The 24,423-nt window shown below is 45.1% G+C and overlaps 2 protein-coding genes across 5 annotated transcripts in view; one reads left to right on the forward strand and one right to left on the reverse strand.

Annotated features, from left to right (window-relative positions):
- The window catches only part of RSPH14 (radial spoke head 14 homolog), a 61,330-nt gene that overhangs the window by 20,027 nt on the left and 16,880 nt on the right, over positions 1-24,423 (reverse strand). The window lies entirely within an intron of this gene.
- Positions 1-24,423, forward strand: part of GNAZ (G protein subunit alpha z) — a 40,170-nt gene that overhangs the window by 7,337 nt on the left and 8,410 nt on the right. Inside the window, exon 2 of the mRNA XM_082203384.1 lies at positions 14,248-15,520. Within this exon, the coding sequence (XP_082059510.1) occupies positions 14,798-15,520 (723 nt within the window). The 5' untranslated portion in view covers positions 14,248-14,797. The remainder of the gene's footprint in view (positions 1-14,247; positions 15,521-24,423) is intronic.

Below are 24,423 nucleotides of genomic sequence, written 5' to 3' on the forward strand. Positions count from 1 at the left end.
GCCAGCGCCCTCCGACCTGCTCTGGGGGCGGGGGAAGTTCGGGCTCCCACCACCCCCAGCCCCTGCAAGCTCCGGGAGCAATGGCAAAGGTGCACTCACCTTCGCCATCGCTCTCAGACCCTTTCTGGGGGCTGGGTGTTGGGGAAGCTCGGGCTTCCCCCAGCCCCGCAAGCTCCGGGAGCCACTCTGGCTCCCATTCTGGGGTCGGGGGATTTTCCCCTTTATTTCCCCCCCCCAAAAAATCTAGGTGCGTCCTATGGGCCGGTGCGTCCTATAGGGCGAAAAATACGGTACTCTTGAGTGAGTGTGGTCAGGATTGCAGATGCACTCTGGGATACTAGCATCACTCCAGGTGTCACATGAAACCTTCCAAACATGCGGCACAAAGATAATCTCTCCCTTTTACAGTAGGTCCCCCCCCCTCCACAGAATTAGGCCATCTTCTCTTTTCCCTGCCCCCACCCCCAAATTTAGACCAAGTAAAAGACACTTGCAAAAACATAACCATGTTTAAGCCCATGAGCTTAAGGTTGTACTGCTGTCAGAAATATAGGACTGGGGTGCAGCTGTAAGATTTGTCAATTCCAGCGCTCTAAATTTTCTTACTTCACCAGTCCAGTCTTAAACTCAGGTCTCCACATTTCTACAGCAATTTGCATTTAAATAAAAATCCACATGAAAGTCCAGCATTTTGTGTAACCCCCCCCCTCCAAGCAAACACATTTTGTATGCAATTTTGGCTAATACACACATTTCTGTGAGCTGCTTCCCTAATAGAATTCATTTGTTTCAGATCGCGTATTGGTTTGATAGGTGTGAATTTGGTAGTTTCTCATTAAAGTGCAAACCGAGATGAGCTTCTTCTGAGGTGCTGAGGCCCCTTCTCAGCACTGCAGATGCTACACTGTGCTGCAAGCCTGGGGGGCCACATGGGAGGGGGTTCATGGTCAGTTCCACCCTTTCACACTTCCTTCCCTCTCCCCCACCCCCAGTTTCTGGGAGGGTGGTGCAGGTGCCTCTCATTACCATTCTAGCAGGTGTCAGAAAGCAATGCCCTCCATTGGCCTCCCATGCTGGTGATGCCATGGGAGGAAGGGCCCAAAATGGTGTCAGAGCTGCTGGAGGTATGACATTCAGCACAGCCTGGGTTTTCTTACAGTTATCGACTCGTGCAGCTGACCTGCCTAGTTTCAGTTTGAGACTCTATTTGCTTTTCACAGACTTATTAACTAGCTCACAACCTTATGCAGAAGCCGTGAATTCTGAAAGCTGCTAGGGAGAGCTTTAAGAAGGTGGGGGAGGAAACACGTTGAACATTTGCAGCTGCACCCAAGAGAGCATGGTCCAGATGGGGATTCACAGTTATCAGGCAGAATTGTTGGGTGACCCATCGTCTCAGGGTTACACGAGGTACCAAAGCGGTCCAGCACATTGTAATGGTGGCAGCTCATACCTGCAGGCCATATTTGTAGGAATAATTGGGGGGAGAGGGAGAAGAAAGGGGGTGGTGTATTCCAGTGGTTCAGTTGTACTGGTAGACTTTTCTTCCTGTTATTTGGGACACAAAATATGGTAAGAGGTAGAGAACCCAGAGGAACCTCTGACCGTTGAAAACAGCAGCAGGAATGGCTGCTTGCAGAGTCTCGTTCATGTTGACCAAATCTCTGCAGAGTGCTGTGTGGCCATGCAGTATGGAAATGATTCACTCCAGAGCAAATCTTCTGAGAGAGAGCAAACGGGATAAAATGTACCTTGTTACAGATGAATAAATTGAGAGATGGGGAGAAATGGTGCAGAACACACCCACTTGTATGAAAACAAGGGGGAAAGATGTATGAACAGACAAGGCAAGGCAGATGCAGTGTGAAAATTAGAAATGAAATGAGAAATGATATTGCAGTTTAAAACTGGTGATCATCAGAGCCCTTGGTTTAAAAATGTCCTTCCCACGTATTGGATTGCTCCAAATAACATGGCAACCCTGTCAATCCTTACTCCCTTCCATGGATCATGTAGCAGGCTGGAAGAATTGTGGTTGACACAGAGCCATGTAGAAGAATGCTGAGCAAATCTGAAGCAGAACAGTACCTTCATTTGTTTGGTATCATTTGGCTCAACACAAAACAAAAACAAAACTAGTTTGGGATAGTTTAAGCTTGGCTCCAGTTTGCGATTTGATATAGCAATTACAGCATCCATCATTTCAAGCTTCTCCAAATTCACTAGGCTTGTGTCAAAGTATGCAAGGTCTTGCAGAAGCCTGCAGCCTCACTCGGCAAAAGTAGCCCTCCAGGTCACCACTGCTCCTGCCTCTAGTGTATGACTGTATTTATTTATTTCTTAAATTTATATCCCACCCTTCCTCCCGAAGGAGCACACTCCAGTTTACTTTACATCCAGTGCATGTACACTGCTGGTATCTGATGCTGTTTGTACATAATGTTAGTCACAACTTCCCTTTATTACATATATAGCTCAAGATATGACCTAACCCCTCCCCTGACAGCATATGAATCAATATGGCTAATTTGACCCAATAACACCCCCTCATCACACACAGAGACAAAACTCACTGCAAGCAACTGAATGCAGCCAACCATGCTCTGGGCTCTCCAATCTCTCGCTTTGCAACAATGAATGAATAAATAAATGATCTGTCCACATGGCGCTGACACAAAAACTCTGCACATACGCCATGCAAAAGAACAGAATATCATTCTCCCCCCTTCTCTCTCCCCACAACCTCACAATGTCTATGACAACAATGTCTCACACCAAATGTAACTTATAGGAAGGACTCTGTGAGTTGAAACATTATATGTACCTTTGTTATTCATGAAAATCTTTTCATAAAATAAAACAATGTTAGCCACAAGCCACATCTGTCCTGGAGTTTCTTGAGAAATACAACCGTGCCTTGGGTCTCAAACACCTTGACTCCTGAACAAATCGGCTCCTGAACGATCGAAACCCGGAAGTGAGTGTTCTGGTTTTCGAACGATTTTCGGAAACCGAGTGTCCAGCGCTCCTGCAGCCAATCGGAAGCCACACCTTGATTTTTGAATGGTTCTGGGAGTTGAACGGACTCCTGGTACGCATTCTGTTCAAGAACCAAGGTATGACTGTAGTGCGTTTTGATGTGTTTCCTCCCAAACCAGCAATTGAAAACTTAAGCCATATGAAGACACCCAGTGCCCCCTCTCCACCCACTGGAGTGGACAGATAGTGGGCAACTTGGAAATATGTCTAGCTGTCCGGATGTGAGCAACGATGTGCAAATGTGATTTGAAGCAGAAGTGGAGAAAACTGACCTTGCTGCGTTTTAAGTCAGTCTTGTGATGGGTTCCATTTGTACTGTGCTGGCTACAATGAGTTCTGGAAAACATAACACTTGGGTGAGAATAGCATTTGGGGAATGAGTGGAGTAGGGAGATCCGACCTTGCGTGCTATCATTACAAAGGAGAAGTTTATCAGACTCGATGGTTTGCTCCACCTCTTCGTCCTACTTTGAGAAGCAGGTGGCATTTTATCACAGTCTGGGTGTTAACGCTATTTTTAAGCATGAGAACAAGGCCGGCTATCCATCATCCCATGTAGGGCGCTTGCTTTGTAAGACGGTAGGCAAGGGATGGGAATTATTCACAAGCTGGCTACCCAAAGCACCAGTGAGTGAAGAACTTCTAATGGCAGGGCTGGTCAGCAGTGGAGCAGAGGCAGCCTTAGAATGTGGTAGACTCGCCATTGTTGGAGATTTTTAAGGAGACGCTGGATGCTCAGGATACTTTGGTAGTGGATGTCCTGTTTGATGCATTGTCTAGTTCTGCGAATCTTTTCATACCACTACAGCCCAAGTTAGATCACTTAAAGGATTTCATCCATTGCAGAGGTCTTTATTCACTAATGTTTGCTGTTACAAAAAAGCTGGGAGAGGAGAGGGAAAGAAAACAACCCTGCTTCCTTCTCTCTCCCTTTAATCTGTCAAATGGCAATGGGTCTACCCTGATTCTTCATTAAAAGAGAGTGGAAGGAAGGGAGTTTGACCAGGCCGACATCTCAGTTCTGTTTCTTTTAATGGTTGGTTCTTTGTTGTTTAGATTTCCAGCTCATTTATGCGCTGTCCTATTTACATGTCTGTCTGTGGGTAGATGCCTCTTTGTAAAATAAGTCTTACACTGAACTATGGTTCTCCCTAACTGGTAATGTGAGGGGGCTTGGTTCCCAGTTAAGTGGAAAAGCTAAAGAGGGCTACACAAACCTGAGCAAAGGAGCATCCAGAGAAAACCATCTTGCAGGAGATTTATAAACCAAAAGGCAGAGAGAAGGCAGAACTGTTAAGTACCTAGGAGAAGTAGAACTTAAGGACTTGCAGCCCAGAATAGGTAGGGAGATAGAAAACGCCTAACTAAATTAGATTGTGCTCAAATCCTGTTTGCGGGTTTCCCACAGGCATTCATCTGGTTGGCCACAGTGAGAACACGATGCTGGGTTAGATGACCCATTGGCCTGATCCAGCGTGCCCTTATGTTATCAAACAAGTTCAATTCTCGAGACTCTTATGAATTACAATCAGGGGTCAGTAAACTTTTTCAGCAGGGGGCCAGTCCACTGTCCCTCAGACCTTGTGGGGGGCTGGACTATATTTTTTGGGGGAAAGGGGGGGAGAACGAATTCCTATGCCCCACAAATAACCCAGAGATGCATTTTAAATAAAAGCACACATTCTACTCATGTAAAAACATGCTGATTCCTGGACTGTCCATGGGCTGGATTTAGATGGCGATAGGGCCAGATCCGGCCCCCAGGCCTTAGTTTGCCTACCCATGAATTACATCTTGTGGGGTTGAAGGAGCAGAGATGCTGATCACAGTTTGAAACTTTTAAATAGATAAGAATCCATGGAGAACACATGAGGAGCCAGAAGAGTGGAGATGGGCAAATGTTGTCCCTGTCTTCAAAAGGTGGAGTAAAGAGCGGGTCTCAAAAACTACAGACCATGCCAGTTTGACAATGATGCCTGGCAAAATTCTAGTACACACTATTAAAATTAGCATGTACAATGATTACTAGGAGTCAGCAGGGGTCATCAAGAATAAATCATACCAAACCAATCTCACCTTTTTTATATAACTACTATTTGATAACCAAATGGATTGTGGAAATGCCATGGACATATTATGCCTTGATTTCAGCTAAGCAGTTGACAGAAGCCTCCTGTGATATCCTTATTAACAACATGGTAAAATGTGGGCACGATGATACTGCCATTGGGTGGAACCACAGCTGCCTGAACAAGTACACAATATGTGCTTGCTCATGGCTCAGCGTCAACCTGCAAGGGAGATCTCAAGTGGAGTGCCCCAGAGCTCTGTTCTAGCCCCTGTACTCTGCAACATTTTTATAAATGGCTTGGGTGAGGGAGTAGAGGTGATGCCTATCAGATTTGCAGGTAATCAGTGGGGACACAGGGCTTGCTGCTTTGCTACACTACTCCAGATGTTCCTTATAACCACAGATGACAGCTAGGCCTTGCCTCTCCATCTACAAAAGTGTTGGAAGCACCTCTTGCTTTCTTGGTGCTTCTACTGAGGCAATGATGTATAGCAGCCTTCATCAACCTGCTGCTGTTCCCCATGTTCCGGACTAAATACTCATCAGCATGTACCAGCTGGGGCTGATGGGAGTTGTAGTCAAAATATGTGGAAGGCACCAGATTGATGAAGAAGACTGCTGTACAGGATGCTTAATCAGCCTGCACTCCATGTTTAATAATGCATGATTAATAAAACCCCAGTTTATTTCACCACCATTCATGGTTGGCCCCTAAACCTTTAAGTAACTAATTCACTGTTGTCGCCTGGGAACCCTCTGCTGAAGCATATACATTCAACCATCTCATATGGCCCTCAGGCTTATTTACAGTGGCCGTCTGTTGTAGTCATACTCCTGTTTTTAGTGTACGGAAGTGCCATTTGGGAAAGCAAGGGATGGCAGTGGGCGAGGTGGATTTGAGAGGCTTCGAATAGAACAATCTGGCACCTTTAAAGGTGGGGGAACTAGAACATGTGGTGGGCTGGTGAGACAGCCAAGGAATTGAGTGAAAACAGAGAGAGAAAGAGAGAGCGCCAGCAGCCAGGCAGAAAATCTGATAATTGTGAAGACAATGTTGTATGGATGTTTCCCCTGGAAGGCTTGTGGCAAGGACGCTGCCTCTTGTGCTCTCGATTCACATCAAGAGGTACACATTGGGGATCAACTTACAATGGGAGTCAAATACAAATGAGCTCAGAATATCCAGTGGACATGCTTCAAGAAATACCTTCTAGGAATGGGGCCAGAATAGAATATGTCCCGTGATCCGAGAACGATCCGAGATAGTTCAGGAACTGCATTTAGGGAACCCTGAGATGCCATAGAAGAATGTTTTTAACCCAGCTTCCAAGGTTGTTTAGAAGTTCCAAATACATCATAAGGAGTGGGCAGATGACTAATAACAGATGTACCATGAAAGTCCTATCCACAAGGTTTCCAGTGGCGTGTGAGTGTGTGGCTTGTACATACCCCATCCTGTCTTTGCAGTGTGTAAGATGGAACATCTCGAAAAAGCAGGTGTATCCAGTGGTACCTCGGGTTACATATGCTTCAGGTTACATACGCTTCAGGTTACAGACTCTGCTAACCCAGAAATATTACCTTGGGTTAAGAACTTTGCTTCAGGATGAGAACAGAAATCGTGCAGCGGCAGTGGGAGGCCCCATTAGCTAAAGTGGTGCTTCAGGTTAAGAACAGTTTCGGGTTAAGATCGGACCTCCGGAACGAATTAAGTACTTAACCTGAGGTACCACTGTATATAGAAAGAGATGCACTGAACCTGCGTAGCCAAATCAAAGCCCATGCTTAGCCTTGACTGCTTAACTGCTTATTTACTTAGCTTCTGCCCCTCCTTTCGATCTCCAAGGCAGCTTACATAAAACAATAAAATGCAATTAAGTTGAGGCTGCTTCTGTCACCTCAGGCATAGCATTGCTCTGGGGTGGCTGTTCGCCACTCCCAAAACTCCATTTGTCATCCAGCCATTCTGCCTTTTTCTACCCCTTTCCATCTAATCTACCAGTTTCCTGGATGCACTTCCTTCTCCCATCTCCCACAACTGCAGGTGTTCTATCACTCAGGCTGAGAGAGGAACTAGGACACCAAGCGAAACAAAAATGAGTAAGAGTAGCAAGATTTCTCCCTCTGTTGTCCCCCCCCCCCGCTGCCTATTGTTTCCCCTATACCACTTTCCCATCTCTGGAAGGAAAAAAAGCATGTGTACTCCCATTTCTCCCACCCAAATGGTGAGGAAGCTTCTTTGGAGAATATAATTTTGAAGCCCACATCTTAAATAAATGACAGCTCAAGAGGGTATGGAGATTCTCCCGGGACTTGTTATTCAAGAGCAGAATGGAACCCACTTTTTCTCCTATTTTTGGCTGCATTTCTAGTTATCACATTACTTGCTGCCCAGGAAATTCACAATAATGTACTACAGAAGCACCAAGAATTAATGCATTTGCAGAGTAGATAGGCTGCAAAGTGAGCAGGCTTTTGGCTGGAGCACAGAGGATGCCTCTGAAAATGGCTTCCCTGATTAGACTGAACCTTGCTCTGGCCATAACGTGCAGAGCTATTTTTCTAGAAGTGCGCCTGGCTTTTGAGATAATGTGTGAATAATATCAGTTTTATCAGCAAAGCAATGTTCTGTACTCCTTGAAAACCATCCCAATAAGAGCAATTGGAGTGCCATATTCTTGTTAAAGAGCTGCAGCATGCAGAGGTTTATTTAAGAGAGGAACGTTTAGGATGCTTCTGTCCTTCATGGCTGTATAGGTGCATTTGAAAACATGCAGGCAGTGTCTTCAAAAGGCTCCAGGGGGTGGCAGGTATCATCATACTTTGCTCCTGATTTGCATAATTTCTTTTGAGTACAGAATCTCAAATGGATTCACTTGATGTAGAATTTGGGTTTCATCTCTGTGCAGACTCTTCTGTGCTTATCCTTGAGTTTAGTCATGATGACCAAAGGAGGACCTAGGAGTGTGTGACTGGTGCAGTCGCACTGGGTGGGGAGTTTCTGGGGTGGTGCAACTATGACACCCAATGGAAGGGGGGCACCCAATTTTGGCACTGCACAGGGTGCCGCTGAGATTTGAGGTGCCAAGTGAAGTGGTGCACTGGTGCCAATTTGCTTTGCGAAGATAATTTATATTCCAGTTATAATCCATATTTGGAGATTTTTAAAGCGGTACATGCTTTACAGTTGTTTGCTTCCTCAAGTTCCTTTTCACCTTCGTAGGAGTCCCATTTTGAATTGTTTGTGCTCTACAATGCAAGCCTGGCTCCCATGTGTGGCCTTGAGGGCACTTCATGCAGTTCCCTCCCCACAGGTGGACTGACAGCTGTGAGCCTTGTCCGAACTTCCAGAGAGAGAGAGAGAGAGAGAGAGAACATACCCCACGTAAGGCATTCTGAGAGTCTGGGAGAAAAGTCTGAAGGGAGTGAACGGATGAATAAGCCTGTGAATGGGAGCTGGTTTTGCTGTGTTTCTTTGCTCTTTCTCCCTTTTCATTTGTGGTCTTGAAAACTTCAGTTTCACTGTGGGTTTCTAGTCATAACTCATGCCTGCCTTAAAATGTTTTGCTGTCCTTGCTTGCATCCACCAGGGAGATGGTGGCCTTTTCAGGAGGGGCATTATTAATAATAATAATAATAAATTTTATGATTTGTACCCCACCTATCTGACCGGGTTGCCCCAGCCACTTTTGGCAGATTCCTACATATATAGAAACATAATAAAACATTACACATTAAAAGGCTTCTCTATACAGGGCTGCCTTCAGATGTCTTCTAAAGGTTATATCATTACTCATCTCCTTGACAACTGATGGGAGGGAGTTCCACAGGGCGGGCGCCACTACTGAGAAAGCCCTCTGCCTGGTTGCCTGTAGCTTCACTTCTCGCAGTGAGGGAACCACCAGAAGGCCCTCAGAGCTGGACCTCAGTGTCTGGGCTGAACAATGCGGATGGAGACACTCCTTCAGGTATACAGGGTCAAGGCCGTTTAGGTTAGGAAACAGTCTTCCAAGAAAGGCTTACCTGGCACCAGTTGAAGACCTTTCTCTTCACCCAGGCCTTTTTGATAACTTATGTAGTTTTAAAATCTGTGTTTCGACTTTCGGGCTATAGTGACGCCCCGCCCGGCCCAACTTTAGCTGTATCTATGTTGCTTTTGATTTTATGGCTTCCATATATTATTTTGCTTATTTTATTATTTTACTGATTTAATGTAAGTTTCCTACAGAACTTTATTTAACTTCTGTCTTATTTTATTTATTTTAACTTTGTGTTATGGTGTGGCATGCTAATGCAAATAAATAAAGTAGCTAATATTTTATCATCAAGCTATTTGTTATAGCCATGTTCGGACTTACGTGGAACATATGATATAAATTCCTTAAGTAAAAGGCACTTCGTTGTAGTCAATTTATGCCCCACCTTTCCATCAGAAGATGTCCAAGGCAGCTAACAGAACAAAAATTAAAAACCAGTATCAATATCAAAACAGGGTCAAAGGGCACGGCATCAACAAAATAAGCAGGAGTCAAACAGATGGCACATAAAATTAATCTGCCAAGTTTTAAACCGCCTGCAGGAACGGATGTCTTCAAAAGGGTCATGTATACCAACCCACTCAATGCCAATGAACTACTACCAGTCTGCGGTGCGTATAACAGCTCTAGAGCAGATTCTGCACAATTTATCTATGGGATTGAAAGGATTAAGCTCCTAATTGGTGCTGTTGACAGATCAGCTTCTACAGATTAAAGGCAGTGCTCTGATCTAATCCAGTTATCTGGGCTCTGTGGCTGCCTGGACCTTACTGCCTCCTCTGCAGAAGAGGAAGAGGAGGAGTGTCTCGAGGACTGGAGGAGCAGGAGTCTGTGGGGAGAGACAGGGAAGCACCATGTTTGTGGAAGGAAATGCTGGAGGGTGGCTATGGCACTTGGACCAATATGCTAATCAGCTGGCAGCAACCGTTGGCCATGCAGAAAGTGCAACGTAAATTGGAAGATCATTTTGTAATTGAGATTGGTTGGGGGGACGGGACTGCTCCAAGTACCTCCATAGAGGTGTCAGTATTTGTTGTTGTTGTTTAGTCGTTTAGTCATGTCCAACTCTTTGTGACCCCATGGACCAGAGAACGCCAGGCACTTCTGTCTTCCACTGCCTCCCACAGTTTGGTCAAACTCATGCTGGTAGCTTTGAGAACACTATCCAACCATCTCGTCCTCTGTCGTCCCCTTCTCCTTGTGCCCTCCATCTTTCCCAACATCAGGGTCTTTTCCAGGGAGTCTTCTCTTCTCATGAGGTGGCCAAAGTATTGGAGCTTCATCTTCAGGATCTGTCCTTCCAGTGAGCACTCAGGGCTGATTTCCTTCAGAATGGATACATTTGATCTTCTTGCAGTCCATGGGACTCTCAAGAGTCTCCTCCAGCACCATAGTTCAAAAGCATCAATTCTTCGGCAATCAGCCTTCTTTATGGTCCAGCTCTCACTTCCATACATCACTACTGGGAAAACCATAGCTTTTACTATATGGACCTTTGTTGGCAAGGAGATGTCTCTGCTTTTTAAGGTGCTGTCTAGGTTTGTCATTGCTTTTCTCCCAAGAAGCAGGCGTCTTTTAATTTCATGGCTGCTGTCACCATCTGCAGTGATCACGGAGCCCAAGAAAGTAAAATCTCTCACTGCCTCCATTTCTTCCCCTTCTATTTGCCAGGAGGTGGTGGGACCAGTGGCCATGATCTTCGTTTTTTTGATGTTGAGCTTCAGACCATATTTTGCGCTCTCCTCTTTCACTCTCAATAAAAGGTTCTTTAATTCCTCCTCACTTTCTGCCGTCAAGGTTGTGTCATCTGCATATCTGAGGTTGTTGAGGTTGTCAGTAGTTATCCCTGTGTTATCAGAAGGGCCTGCTGGCTTAGGCCAGTGGCCCATCCAGTCCAGCATCCTGTTCTCACAGCAGCCAACTAGTTGTCTGTGGGAAACCGGCAAGCAGGATTTGAGCACAAGTACGCTCTCCCCTCCTGTGGTTTCCAGCAACTCGTATTCGGAAGCATTGCTGGCTCTGACTGTGGAGGCAGAGCACAGTCATTGTGGCTTATAGAAGGGTTGGGAATAAGGAGGGCTGGGTTCTCCCAGTAGACCTCTGTGCGATTGGCAGTCAATTGTATAGGCTGCCTGGCTCTTTAATGATAGCAACAGCACAGCTGCTTTCCCCACCTGAATTAAGCTGCTGAAATGAAGAAGGCTGACCAGGAGTAGACTTCTGTGTGAAAGCAGTGTGCGCTCAGTCTAGCTCTGCTACGGGAAACAAACCCCTGGTTCAGAATGTGCTCAGAAGGCCCCCTGTTCTTTAATTTTAAATATCTCTCTCATGCACCTGGCACTGGTTGGTAGATCTTGGGGTTTTAGTAAAACGAACACACACACGTGTCAATCTGACACACCTGGAGCCTGCCAACTCTGTTTCATAGCATGCCTTCCTCCAGGGATAATGCCTGCAGACGCCTAACCAAATTAGAGTTCAGGAAGAATGTAAGAAGAATCCTTCTGCTAGAGGAAGGAAAAAACTCAGTTCAGCTTCCTGTTTCTGATGCTGGAGGGCGTATGGTGAACAAATGCTGGAATGGATGAGCCTTTGGTCTTACTGTCCGAAGAGCTAGTCTTCAGTTCATTTTTAACTGTAACTGGGCTAAGTATTCGAGGAACCTAAAACCTATCCCCCCTCTGAAGCTTTTAATATTTATTTTTGCAGTTGCTTGCTGCAAGTTTTAGAACAAAAATGACATTGACAGTTGCTTTTTGGTTCTTAAATTGCTAATTTTAAAGTCTTGTATGGTTAACCGCCTTGGGCTACATAAAAAAAAATTAAGCTTTTTTGACCTGGTGGACCAGAACATTGTCTCCCCCCCCCACTTCGCAGGCAGTTCAGCTGCCAATCACCTGATGTCATGAGATGGATGAATGGGCACTCCTGTCAAAATTAACCTGTGGTGTGGTGGGAAGGTTCTGTGTTGGGATTGTGCTGGCAAATTGGCACCTAGCAGGATTGAACTCTCCGCTTACCAGCTGATAAGTGAAGGCTTCAATCCTGCTCTCCACAGGGGTCTGATTTGCCAGAACATTCCCTACAGGGAATGTGCTGGTGAGGCGGTACCCAGCAGGATTGAACCCTGCCCATCAGCTGATGTCACCCAGTGATGTCAGTTGACTGACAGGTGGCCGTGGTTACAGTGGAAATGGCCTCGCGGGTCAAATTGAACCACTGGCAGATGAAGATTGACCCATGGGCTGGGGATTCCACCCTCCCCTTTATAAAAACAGAAAATAATAATGTCAAAAAGTCTTAATATGACAGAAGCAACAAAGTAGTAAAGGCTAAGGCGTCCAGGATATTGATTAAAATGTTCAAATCAGATCATATATTTTTATTTATGTATGCCATTTAATCAGCAAAGTTTCTAAGCACCATACAATAAAAGTATGCCTGTTCTGGGAGTTGCAGTCCAAAATATGTGGAGGACATGAGGTTAGAGAAGGCTATAAAGGAATCCTGGCTTTTTTGCTCAATTTAGAAAGTTGAGTCAGACTGGATGTGTTCTACTGGTTCCTGCTGGGGTTCTGACAGGGAGGGACAGCCTAACTTACTGTAGGCTGAAGTGTGTTGGGAGAAATCAGCAGGAAATGTCATAATATACGGGAAGACATGAGGAAATAGCAGAGCACTTCAGATACAAAACAGGTATGCACATGCTAATTATGAGATCACTGGAGTGGGTGATTATGAATTGCTGAAGGGCAAATCTGTCAATTTAAGTTTCTCATTTTTCTCAACTTTAAATTCAGTTCTCTACACTTCCACATCATTTTACAAAGGTTCTCACTGAAATTTATCAGCATTTTAGTGTGGACTTCTTTTAAGAGACACGTTTTTGTATGGCATTTTGCCCAATAGACACATGTTTGCAAAGCAGTTTCCCAAATATAATGCATTACTGTATGCTATTTTCACTTACATTTGCATTTTTGGGCACACTTTAACCCAGCAGAGGCATTTTTGTGCAAACATTACTTGGCTGGAGAACTGCACTACAAAATTCGCAGAAGTGTGAATTTTGAAGGCTACCTGTGTTGCAGTCCTTATATTGTTTTGGAAAGTTCCAGTTAAGTGGGTTTACCTTTAAATGTGGACTGAATAAAATTTCTCTCTCGTCCCTAATCCAGAGTAGGGGAAGAAAGCTTAAGGGAAACAAGGGTGGGTGAGGCAGGAAGAACAAGGGGCAAATCCCATGCTAAGGCTTCCCTCTCGTTTGAGTTGAGGAGTGAGGATCTATTTGGGTATTTGATGAGCCCACAAAGACCCTCTAAAACAGCCTCCCTCCCTCCTGGGCTGATGTGAGTTGTAGTCCACAACATCTGTAGGGCATGAGGTTTGGGAAGGCTGCTCTAAAGGCAACAGAGTTTCTGCACTCATAGAATTGTAGAGTTAGAAGGCACCCCAAGGTTCATCTGTTCCAACCCCCTGCAATACAGGAATCACAGTTAAAGAATCCCTGGCAGATGGCCATTCAAACACTGTTTAAAAATTTCCACTGAAGGAGAGCCCATTTGAAAAGCTTTGCTTTAAGATCTTGATTTAAAAATTCACTTCATGAATTGCAGAAGAAAAAGTTCAATGCCAAAAAGAGAGAAAGGAAAGCAATGGTGTGTGTGTGTGTGTGTGTGTGTGTGTGTGTGTACCTGCACATGTGCATTCAATGGGTGTTGGACTCTGAGGCAACAGGGAAGGAAATGGTGGATCTGTCTCCCTTTCCCTCTTCTTTCCTTCATTTTGGGAAAAACCAGTCAGGACAGGGCTGTGCAGGAAGAGGAGGGTTGTCTTCTTCACGAGAAGAGCTTGTAAACAGCTCATGTGGGTTTGGGTAATAAAAACATCAGGCTGGAATGACAAAGGGATTAGGTTTGCTTTTGTGCCAAGCACACAATCTCCAGGGCTCCTCAGCCTTCAGCTAGCCGTGTTTTTGCTCCATTCCAAGATTTCCTGCTTTCTATTTGGGTTGCTTGCTTGGGGGAGGATAAGATGTTCAAGTTCCCCAGTTAAAGAAGTTCATTTAACGTTTCCCCCTCTGTCCCACTGCCTTAACAGGGGGAGACTGTGGCTTCACGTACCCAAACTTGACCAGCATAAAGAATCACGTCTGAAAGGGAAGCCGGATAAATGCAGGACAAGACTGGACAGGAGTTTTCACTGCACCTGATGGCATTGCTACAGCAACTGGAAACTACGAGTGAAACTTAGAAGTGCGGCAGGAGCCAGGGCACCTCCTCCTTGCCTTGTGCAGGAGAGCTATGCAGGAGAGCAAAAGGGGACACTGGGCAGATTTTGACCACTCTGTGGGCAAGGAAAGTTTCCCTTCCATAAGAGGAACGTGCAAATGCTTCCGCAGAAAATGGGAGTGCTAATGAGCTCTGCTGAAGCTACTGTTTGTTTGTCGTTGTCTGTTATGACTTTGCAACCTTCCTGGGACTGAAGTACTTGGTCCTGGTCTATTGGAGGGCATCACAAATTGGACAGTACTCTCACCCTGCTCCTAGAAGATACACCAGATAAAAAGAATCGCTGCAGTTATTTCTGGGAAGCAGAGAGAGAGAGTGTGTGTCTACAGCTATCCCCTTCTGCTAGTCTCTGCTGTACCATGGGATGTAGGCAAAGCTCTGAGGAGAAAGAGGCAGCGCGGCGGTCCCGGAGAATTGACCGCCACCTGCGCTCTGAGAGTCAGCGGCAGCGGCGCGAGATCAAGCTCCTACTCCTTGGCACCAGCAACTCTGGCAAAAGCACCATTGTCAAGCAGATGAAAATCATCCACAGCGGCGGCTTCAACTTGGAGGCTTGCAAGGAGTACAAGCCTTTGATTATCTATAACGCCATCGACTCCCTCACTCGCATCATCCGCGCCCTGGCCACTCTGAAAATCGAGTTCCACAATCCCGATCGCGCCTACGATGCGGTGCAGCTTTTTGCTCTGACGGGCCCCGCGGAAAGCAAAGGGGAGATCACGCCTGAGCTGCTCGGGGTGATGAAGAGGCTCTGGGCTGACCCCGGGGTACAGGAGTGTTTCTGTCGCTCCAACGAGTACCATCTAGAGGATAATGCTGCCTACTACTTGAATGACCTAGAAAGGATTGCTGCATTAGATTACATCCCGACGGTTGAAGACATTCTGCGCTCTCGGGACATGACCACAGGAATTGTGGAAAACAAGTTTACTTTCAAAGAGCTGACTTTTAAAATGGTGGACGTTGGCGGGCAGAGGTCTGAGCGCAAAAAATGGATCCACTGTTTTGAGGGGGTTACAGCAATAATTTTCTGTGTGGAGCTGAGTGGATATGACTTGAAGCTGTATGAAGATAACCAAACGGTAAGTCCAAATGTAGCTTTCGTCCATCCCCCATCCCCTCCAGTCTTCATTGTTTTATTATGTGTATTTTGATACTGCTTGTGGGTTCCAGGCATGATGCTCAGTTTCTTTTCCAAGTGCTCAAGGAGAAGGTATCCTAGAAACAGCTGCTGAGCTTCAAAACTGCCCTTATATTTCCTACAAGCCTTTCATATGGGCTAGCTTCTGTGACCAAAACAGAATGGTTTTTATCATAATGGAAAATGGTAGGGCATACTAATGCCCTCTGTCTGAAGTTTCATTGCTGCTCTACCTTCAAAGCTCAGAAGATATGATGACCCAGTCGTTGGACCACGTGACTCTCTTTTTGTAAAGAGACATCCTTGTCTTGGCAGCCACTTTTAGGTTGGATGTTGTGTTCCTCTTGCAGGTACTGTTGCCGTGTAAATACAGAAAACTCTGGGTAAAGTATTCTGGAGGGATGTACATGACACAGTTTAAAAAAGGAGTTCCAGAAAGCCTTTGAAGCTTCAAAATTAAGTTGAATTAACCTTTTTGTGCTGTTTAAAATGGCACCCGCTGGTCTGAGACTTGCTATCTGTGTGGGTTTTCACAGAGAATTTTATGGTGTTCACTAAACAGCTTCTGTCCATATCATAAAAACCGACTCCCTTTGCAGTCTCTTTATGGTGCTAATACTGGCCTCCAGTTTGCTTGAACAAACAGATACAGTAACTATGGAAATGACTGCATATGCAGAAGTGTGCGTGGATCATTGCATTCACCCTCCTTGACTTGACCTTTGTTTGTGCTTTCCAGTCTCTTTCCTCAATATATAATTTAACTAAGATGGCAACATGCATAATTGTAGATGATTCGTTTGCAGAAGGTTCTCTGTACGGAATTCCTGGTATCCAATCAATGGCTTTGTTATGAAATGTTCTTCATGCAGAAAAAGAGCGCTCATGGTCACTGCTGATAATGTGTGTGCTCAGCAGATGAAAATTCCATATTTATGTCTGGCCTTGATGGAGAATCTCAGGGCTTATCCCGCAAGCCATTTTGCAGATCCCCAATCTCAGTGTCACAGCTGAAGTCATAATTGTGCCTCCACATTGATGTTGTTGAAGATTTGCAGAGATTGGGGGGTTGTGGGTAGGAACATAAGAGCAGTCTGCTGGATCAGGTCAAAGGCCCATCTAATCTAGCACTCTGTTCTTACAGTAGCCAACCAGATGCCCCAGTGGGGAGCCCACACGCTTGCCCCACTTGCAATTCTCAGCAATTGCTATTCAGCAGTGTATAGCCTCTGAGAATAGAGGTAGAACAAATGTCAGAGAAAATGTCTCAGGAGCCTTGCACACTCTGCTTTGCCTTCCCCTATTCATCTGAAGCACTTCAGAAAGCTTGGGAGATCTTTCCAAACCTCTGATAATGTCACCCCCTCTGGGAAATAAAAGAAGGGCTCAGTATTCCAGGCAATATTCTCCTGAAACAGATAATTCAGCTTGGTGTCCATAGGAACTGAGGAGAACCTACAGGCCTATGAATTTTGAAACAAAGCACTTTTTTATATAATTGGGGGGGGATGCACCCTTTTCTGTAGGATGCAATTAAGTAGTAATCTCAGGCTCTATTTATAATTGATGTGCAATTATGGAGAATGACAAGCAGCTCGAGTCGGAGGTAAGAGCTGCTTCATTGAGAGATCCTTCTGTTCTAACAAATGGTGGGAGAGAGTGAAGGATCATTTCAAATGTTGTTATAATGGTTAATGTGGTTTAGGCAGGGAAGAGATCAGGCAACAATCTTGCCTGGATTGTTTGCAGAGTTGCAAAGCAGTCCTGAAAAGTCCTGCATACCTTGATACCACTCTGGGATTGTAGATATAGAGGTCAATGCAACTTTTTCAGATCAAGGTTAAACTTTGCCACTAGAAGCTTGAGCCATCTGGGCTTGATTCATCATTCGTCCCCTGGCCTGGTGGCCTCCTGATGTTTACTTCTTGTTTCCTTTTACACTGCTTTAATTTTATTCATTTTTGGATTGGGCTGTGTCTATTTTCATTCTAGGAGCTTCGGATGAAATGTAGATTATAAATGCTTTCCCTAAATAAAATAAATATGTTTACAACTCCCATCAGCCCCAGCCAGCAAGATTGACCTAGAACATTTAGATAATCAGACATGTTTGCCAAGGAAGGCTATTGAAATGAGGCTACAGAAAGAAAATTGTTAATTCAGGAGTACCAGGAAATGTAGCTAAGTTGGCTCTTGAACAGCGAGGCTTCTGCTCTTGTTCTCGTTTCAGTTCTCTCACTGCATGCCTTCTAACAATCTTTAACATGGGGGGGGCCTTCTATAAATTTAAATAATTACATAATTACAGCCCTCTCATCAGAAGTAAACGGGTGAAATGTACTCCAAGAAATTGTTCTCCCCTTGTAGCATAATGTTGTATCCAGAGCAACACCCAAACCCTGAACTTTATTGAATCTTACAAGTATGATAACTTGCCAACCTTCATTGTGATCGCCCTTCCCCAACCTGGTGCCCTCCTCATGTTTTGGACTACAACTCTCATCATCCACAGCATCATAAAGCCGTCTAGGTCTGATGGGAATTGTACCCCAAAACAACTGGTGGGCACCAGATTGGGGGAGGCTGTTGTATGTCGCTTAGATTCAGCCTCAGTCTGGCAGATAAAAGTTTTTTGTTTTGTTTTTTGAGAAGAGGCCTGACAGTTGTCTTCTCTTCATCTCTACGGGAAACTTTGAGGAGCCAAAGTCTCAGTCCCTCAAAAGCAGCTGTAATCATCCAGGATGGAGAAGAATCCAAGTTACTTGCACAAGTGGGGGTTGTTATTGTTTCTGTTTGTTACTCTGTTATGTATTTTTGTGGTTTTATATTGTACACCTCCCTATGGTCTTCTGACGAAGGGTATTATTAGTACAGTGGTACCTCGGTTTTCAAACGTCTCCATTGACGAACATTTCGGTTTACGAACTCCGTAAAACCAGAAGTAAATGATTCGGTTTTCGAACACGCCTCGGAAGTCGAACATGCTGAGTGCTGAGTGCAAGATCCTGAGGCCTAGCTGTCGGCTGTTGAGTTTTCAATTTTTGAACATTTCAGAACTCGAACGGTCTTCTGGAACGGATTACGTTCGAAAACCGAGGTACCACTGTAGTAGTAGCAGTAATAGTAGTAGTAGTAGCACTCCACCCATCTGACTGGGTTGCCCAGCCATTCTGGGCAGCTTCTGACAGATCTAAAACATTAAACATTAAAAACATTCCAGTCCCGTGATGGGGCCTGAATCCAAATTGGAAGGGATGCAAATGGTCCACATCCCTTCCAATTTGGATTCAACCGCTCAATGACCTTGCCCAGGAATGGAAGATTTGAGGCTGGGTGATAATAGACCATAATAGCCGTGTCCGAAGATGGTTTTTTGAAGAAGTTTAATAACTGCCTCTTTAAGGGGTTCAGGGAAGACTCCCTTACAGAGGGAAGCATTCACCATCCCACACAGCCCATTGTCCAACCTGCTTGGCTCGCTTTTATGAGCCAGGATGGGCAAGGGTCAAGGAGATAGGTGGTCGGTTTCGCTCATCCAAGTAGCCTGTCCACATCCTCGGAGGCAATAGGTTGAAAATGATCCCATACAACCTAACTAGACAGAGCTCTGGCACTCTCCCACCCCAGCTCTGCTACCATGGTGGAGTCTACCTCCTTCTGTATTGAAATGGAATCCATCAATCAATCAATGCCCTTTTAGAACCAAGGGCCCCTGCCCCAAAATGTTCATAGCATACAGGGCATGAATATGTCAGTGAGTGTGCAGGCATACTTGGCAACTACTGGGTGGATGTACAGGGCTGCCATGCTGGGTTCAAGCAATGTTTTGATGGACCTGAATTAGTATTAGACATTACTGGTTTTTATTAGAAATGGTTTGCTGCTCTGCCTGCTACCATGCTCATTCCACTGTTTCTTTCGCAGTTAGGGGAAATGTGCATGGCCTGCCTGGCCAATATCTGTTTCGTTTGCTTAGATGAGCAATCCTTGCAGAGGGGCTGCTGTAAGCGTTTGAACTCCAAAAGCCCCTGACTGTTCCAGCAATCTTCTATTGTCACTGAGAATGGAAAACTTGAGATGTACGTGACCCAAAGTGTCAATGGTCATAAATGTATTGGACAGTTCCGAGCCACTGCTTCCATCAGATACAATTTCCACTGTTGCTGTTATCCTTGGTTCAGAATCAAATCTATTTCTGTTTAAGCTTTTTCTCCTTTGCAATCAAGCCGTTTCCTGATTAGGGAGTGTTAAGTCTGCAGTCCTAAAGGTTATTTGTATTGTAGCAAGGAGTAAATGCATTTAAATCGGTGATACTTCAGAGAAAACATCTTTTGATGGGACTGCAAGCCATCATGCTGAATTTAATATTTTCATTCGGCAACTGTCTATAAAGTCATAAATATCTCCTGAGGGATATGGTAGAAGATAGAAACTAGCAATCCTACAAAGTAATATGATTCTGCAATAGAAGAGGATCAGAGCACGGTTATGGTTCAGGTAATGGAACTATTGCATGTTCAACATTTAGTGGGCATGCAAAGATATGCGCACATTAGACCAGAAGAAAGCTGGAATATGATCATTCCTAAGGAATGCATAACCCCAGTCTTTTAAGCTAGATAATCTGAGGAATATTATCAAGACAAGAATTTTACACAATTGCTCAGTGTGAAGGAGCCAAGAATAAATGGAGCATTGACCACTATGAAAAATAGTACAGGTTTTTTTTACATGTGCCCTTTAAAAAAAATGAAGATACTATTGGATGTCCAAAATGAGACTAATTCGGGAGGCATGGGCTTAATTGGCACACACAAGGGGTTGTATAAAAACACAGACAAAAAAAACAAAGTTTGTATCAAGAATGACTATGGGCACCTTTTACCCTCTTTTCTGTGCTCCAGTGAGCACTCTTGGAGTGGTTGGGAGAACTCAGCCCTAGGCAGTGAGGGTACATGTCGTCCTTCCCCAACCCAGTGCCCTCTAGATGTTTTGGACTACAAATCCCAACAGCCCTAGCATCATGCAGCCTTGTTTGACGGAGTGCTCTGTTTCGTGTATTGAGGAACATGTTTTGGACATGCAACAGTCTGTTTATTTTGCTTGTAGGGTTTTGGTTTTTTTAACTGATGAAACTGTCAATTTTCTAAGACAAGATTTTATGAATATTTGTTAACTTTGTCAGCAAAGGGTCTTGTGGGAGCATTGTGGCATAATCTGTCATGGACTACAGCCCACTTCATCAAATGCATAGTGTGTGATCCTCTTGTGTTTGCAAAAAGAGCCTGGTCACCTTTCACAGTAACAGTGGTTGGCGATAACAGAATCATCTTGGGACTGCTGTGTAAATTTTATGCATCTGTACTGAGACAGTGGAACAAGGTCTCTATTTAGACACAAGTGACTAGAACTGAAAATTTTCATAAATTGCAATTTCACCCTGGATGTTCCCCTTTAAAGCTGCTTAATTCCAGGATGGCCACGTTAAGATCAGTACAGTGGTACCTCAGTTTAAGAACAGTCCTCTTTAAGAACGATTCGGTTTACGAACTCCACAAAACCAGAAATAGTGTCCCGGTTTGAGAACTTTACCTTGGTCTAAGAACGGAATCAAAATGGTGGAAGGGCACTGGCGGTGGGAGGCCTCATTAGGGAAAGCGTGCCTTGGTTTAAGAATGGTTTTGGTTTAAGAACGGACTTCTGGAACAGATTAAGTTCGTAAACCGAGGTACCACTGTAACAGAGAGGCCCAGAAGGCTGAAAAGTTATCCTACTGATTCCTGAATGATTCCCATTTCTGGTGTCAGATCTGTGTACAATTATTTAACCAGGCCAGTCCCTAAGCAAATGAATAATTTTTTAATTTGTCAATTTGGGTACAAATAAATAAGGCAGGCTTGCACAAGTTGTGACTCAGCAAGCCAAATGCTTGATAATCTGCTTGTCCACCCCCACCCCCACTTTTTCTTTTACTGCCTGCCAGGGGAGTTGTCAAGCAACCATCTGGCTGGCCACAGGACATAGCCAGTGGGCTGCATTTGGCTCAGTAGGTCATAATGTTGTGCTGGCATTTTCTACAAAAAGAGATTCAAAGACCTCTTTTAAATGCAGGTGCCTGAAAATACATCTGATGCTTGAGTCTGGCTTTGTTAGAAAATAAAATGTTTTAAGGCTTGCTTTTGGATGGTGAGTGGCCTTTTCTTATTGACAAACGCTGGTAAACTCTATTTGAGGAGTTGGACTCACTCCGCATAGGACAGGTGGGATGTGCTGGAACCGCCTTGACTGGGGTGCTGCTCCCGTGCTCAAGGAATTTCAGCTTGCAATCTTAAGCCAGAAGCTTCCTCTATTTCAGCAGCCCCAGTTCTTTTCCTCCCCTGTTTCCATAACAACGTGTCTGTAATGGAGCACATAAATGCATTCTGAGGTTTTCTGACAGCAGTGCCCTTCCATCGTTAGCTTGTAAATCCTAAATTCTCACAGCAGAACCTGGGGAGACTGTAACACAGAGGGGGTTTCTTTAATGGTAACTGTCAGTCCAGCCCAGAGCTAGGCACTGGCATTGTCAAGGCCAGGCTCTGAAGGGAAGTAACTCGTACACAGCACTATCCAAATTCCATGTGCAGCAGCCCCAGCTGCAAAGGAAAGAAGGTTGGCTCTTGTGCACTCATTCTTCCATCCCTACATTTCCCTCTGTGCCTCTGCACAATTTCTCTCTCTTATTCACGTCAGCAGAGTTAGCTTGAGGGGTGAACGGCTGACTCATGTGGACTTGGCTGCTTCCACAGTGAGACCCCTCTGATTCAGACAGGGGAAACCAGACACATGTTTCAGATGATGTTGGTCCTGCTTCATGTAAGTTTGAGTACAACGTGTCAGATGATGTTTACATGCTTATTCTGCTTGAATATTATTTAGAGGACAAAAGCCATCCTAGCATGTTGAGATGTGTGTTTAATTGTAGAAAGTAAGTGATTTGGGGGCAAAGGGGGTGAGCAGGCGGATCCCCATACTTGCTAAGTAAAGGGGGCATATAGCAGGTGCAGCTGGATGGGTGCTTGCTAAAGTGCTCTTTGCTATAGAGCTCTTAAACGTATGGATTATTTATGCCTTTCCCCCCTCCCTTGCATCTGGCCATTCTCCTTCGTCAGGCAGCTGCAATGATTTCAATGATTTGTTTAGGTAACATATGGATGCCTGTTCTGCTAAACCAGGTTTTCAACCTTTTCCAGTCCATGGCTCCCTTGACCAACTACATTCTTTCTGCGGCACCCCTGTGGGGCTCAGGAGCCCAGTTGTGCCCCTGCTTTCCAGCAGAGCTGGCAGCCTCTCACCCTTTCCCTCCCTTGTGGAGTGTTCCCTCAGCCTCCTCTCCTCTCCCCTCTCCTTAGGAGTCCTCTGGGCAGCTGATGTTGCCACCCCTGGTCTCTGAGCTGCCCACCCTGCCCCAAAGAGAGGTGCCTCCTGACACTGCCCCATAGAGGCCTGGGACTACAGCAAGGGTTGGCGGACTGGCTGGCTGGACTCCCTCTCCTGCTTGCTGGCCTACTCCAAGGCCACCTCAGCTCCTGGCAACCAGCACCTTCTGACCATCCCCAGAGACACCATTCACCTGCAGAGCTTGTAGCCAGGGCTGCTGCAACAAACAGCTGTGCAAGCCTTTGGGAGGCAGAGATGCGATGGGGCATCAGAGGAGGGGGGGGGAGGAAACAAGGACAGAGACCAGAGTTGCCTGTGGCACTCCTGACTATCATTCAAGGCACCCCAGGGTGCCATGGCACACTGGTTGAAAACCACTATGCTAAACCATCACCTCCCCCTCTCCTTCTGAAGTTCCTGCATGGTGTGTCTTAATCTCTTTAGCAGATAGGCATGGCTCCATTCTCCAAATGCCTCACTAGGGCAAGGGTTACCCAGTCTTCTAGGCCAGCCATGCTTCACATGCACAGCAGTCAGAGCAGTGGGAGATCCCAGAAGTCCAACTGTTCTATTCCCTTTAGACTTTGTGAACAATTTATTTGAAATTTTCAGATAAAATTTATAAGTGCAAACAACTTCTGTTAGAGTGGAATAATAGATTTTCTTTGGTCCCGGGCAGCAGGGATGCATTCTCCTTACCCTGATCCTCAGATCCCTACCACCACAAAAATGTGTGCTGAAAATTAAGATTTGTGCTTAGGAAGGCCCTGCTTAAAGACATCTTAACTGGAGTTAAGTTTTAAGGACAGGGCAATGTAATGTTACTTGACTTTCTGCCTTTTGCATTTTATTTTCGAAAGTGACAACATTATCATCTTGACATACTGGGGGGTGGGGGTGGTTATACACATGTGCTTGAATGCATTGTTAAAAATAGGCCTCCTTTAAAACACACACACACACCCAACTCCTCCAGTTTCCTTAAACACAGATTGAGACTTCCTATATGATGCATAGGCACACATACAAATGTTGCCTTCTTCGCAGAATCAAATCGAGTTGAGCAACATTACATTTCTTTCTCGACCAATGGTTCTGATTTTGTGGGAATAGCCTACCTACTTGAAATGGATTTGCAACATTTTGGCACTGATACTGTGCTTAATCCTCTTGGAATTGTAACTGGTTTAGAAGGCATCAGCAGGGGTCCCCGATTTCTGCCTCCACCCGTGCCTTGCTCTGGGGAGATGTTGTGCATGGGTCGGAATATTGCACCACAACTCTGTTTGGTGAAATATCTCTCAGAGAAGAAGACCACTGTTCCATGCAGTGGCCTCCTCAATGTCTTGAACAATAATGTGAACACTATGTTACAATTTTCATAGAGAGAGAGAAGCCTCACAATTAAATGTGCAGTATACGTTG

Source organism: Podarcis vaucheri (genome assembly GCF_965113315.1).
Source record: "Podarcis vaucheri genome assembly, chromosome: 16".
In the NCBI taxonomy this organism is placed as follows: domain Eukaryota; kingdom Metazoa; phylum Chordata; class Lepidosauria; order Squamata; family Lacertidae; genus Podarcis; species Podarcis vaucheri.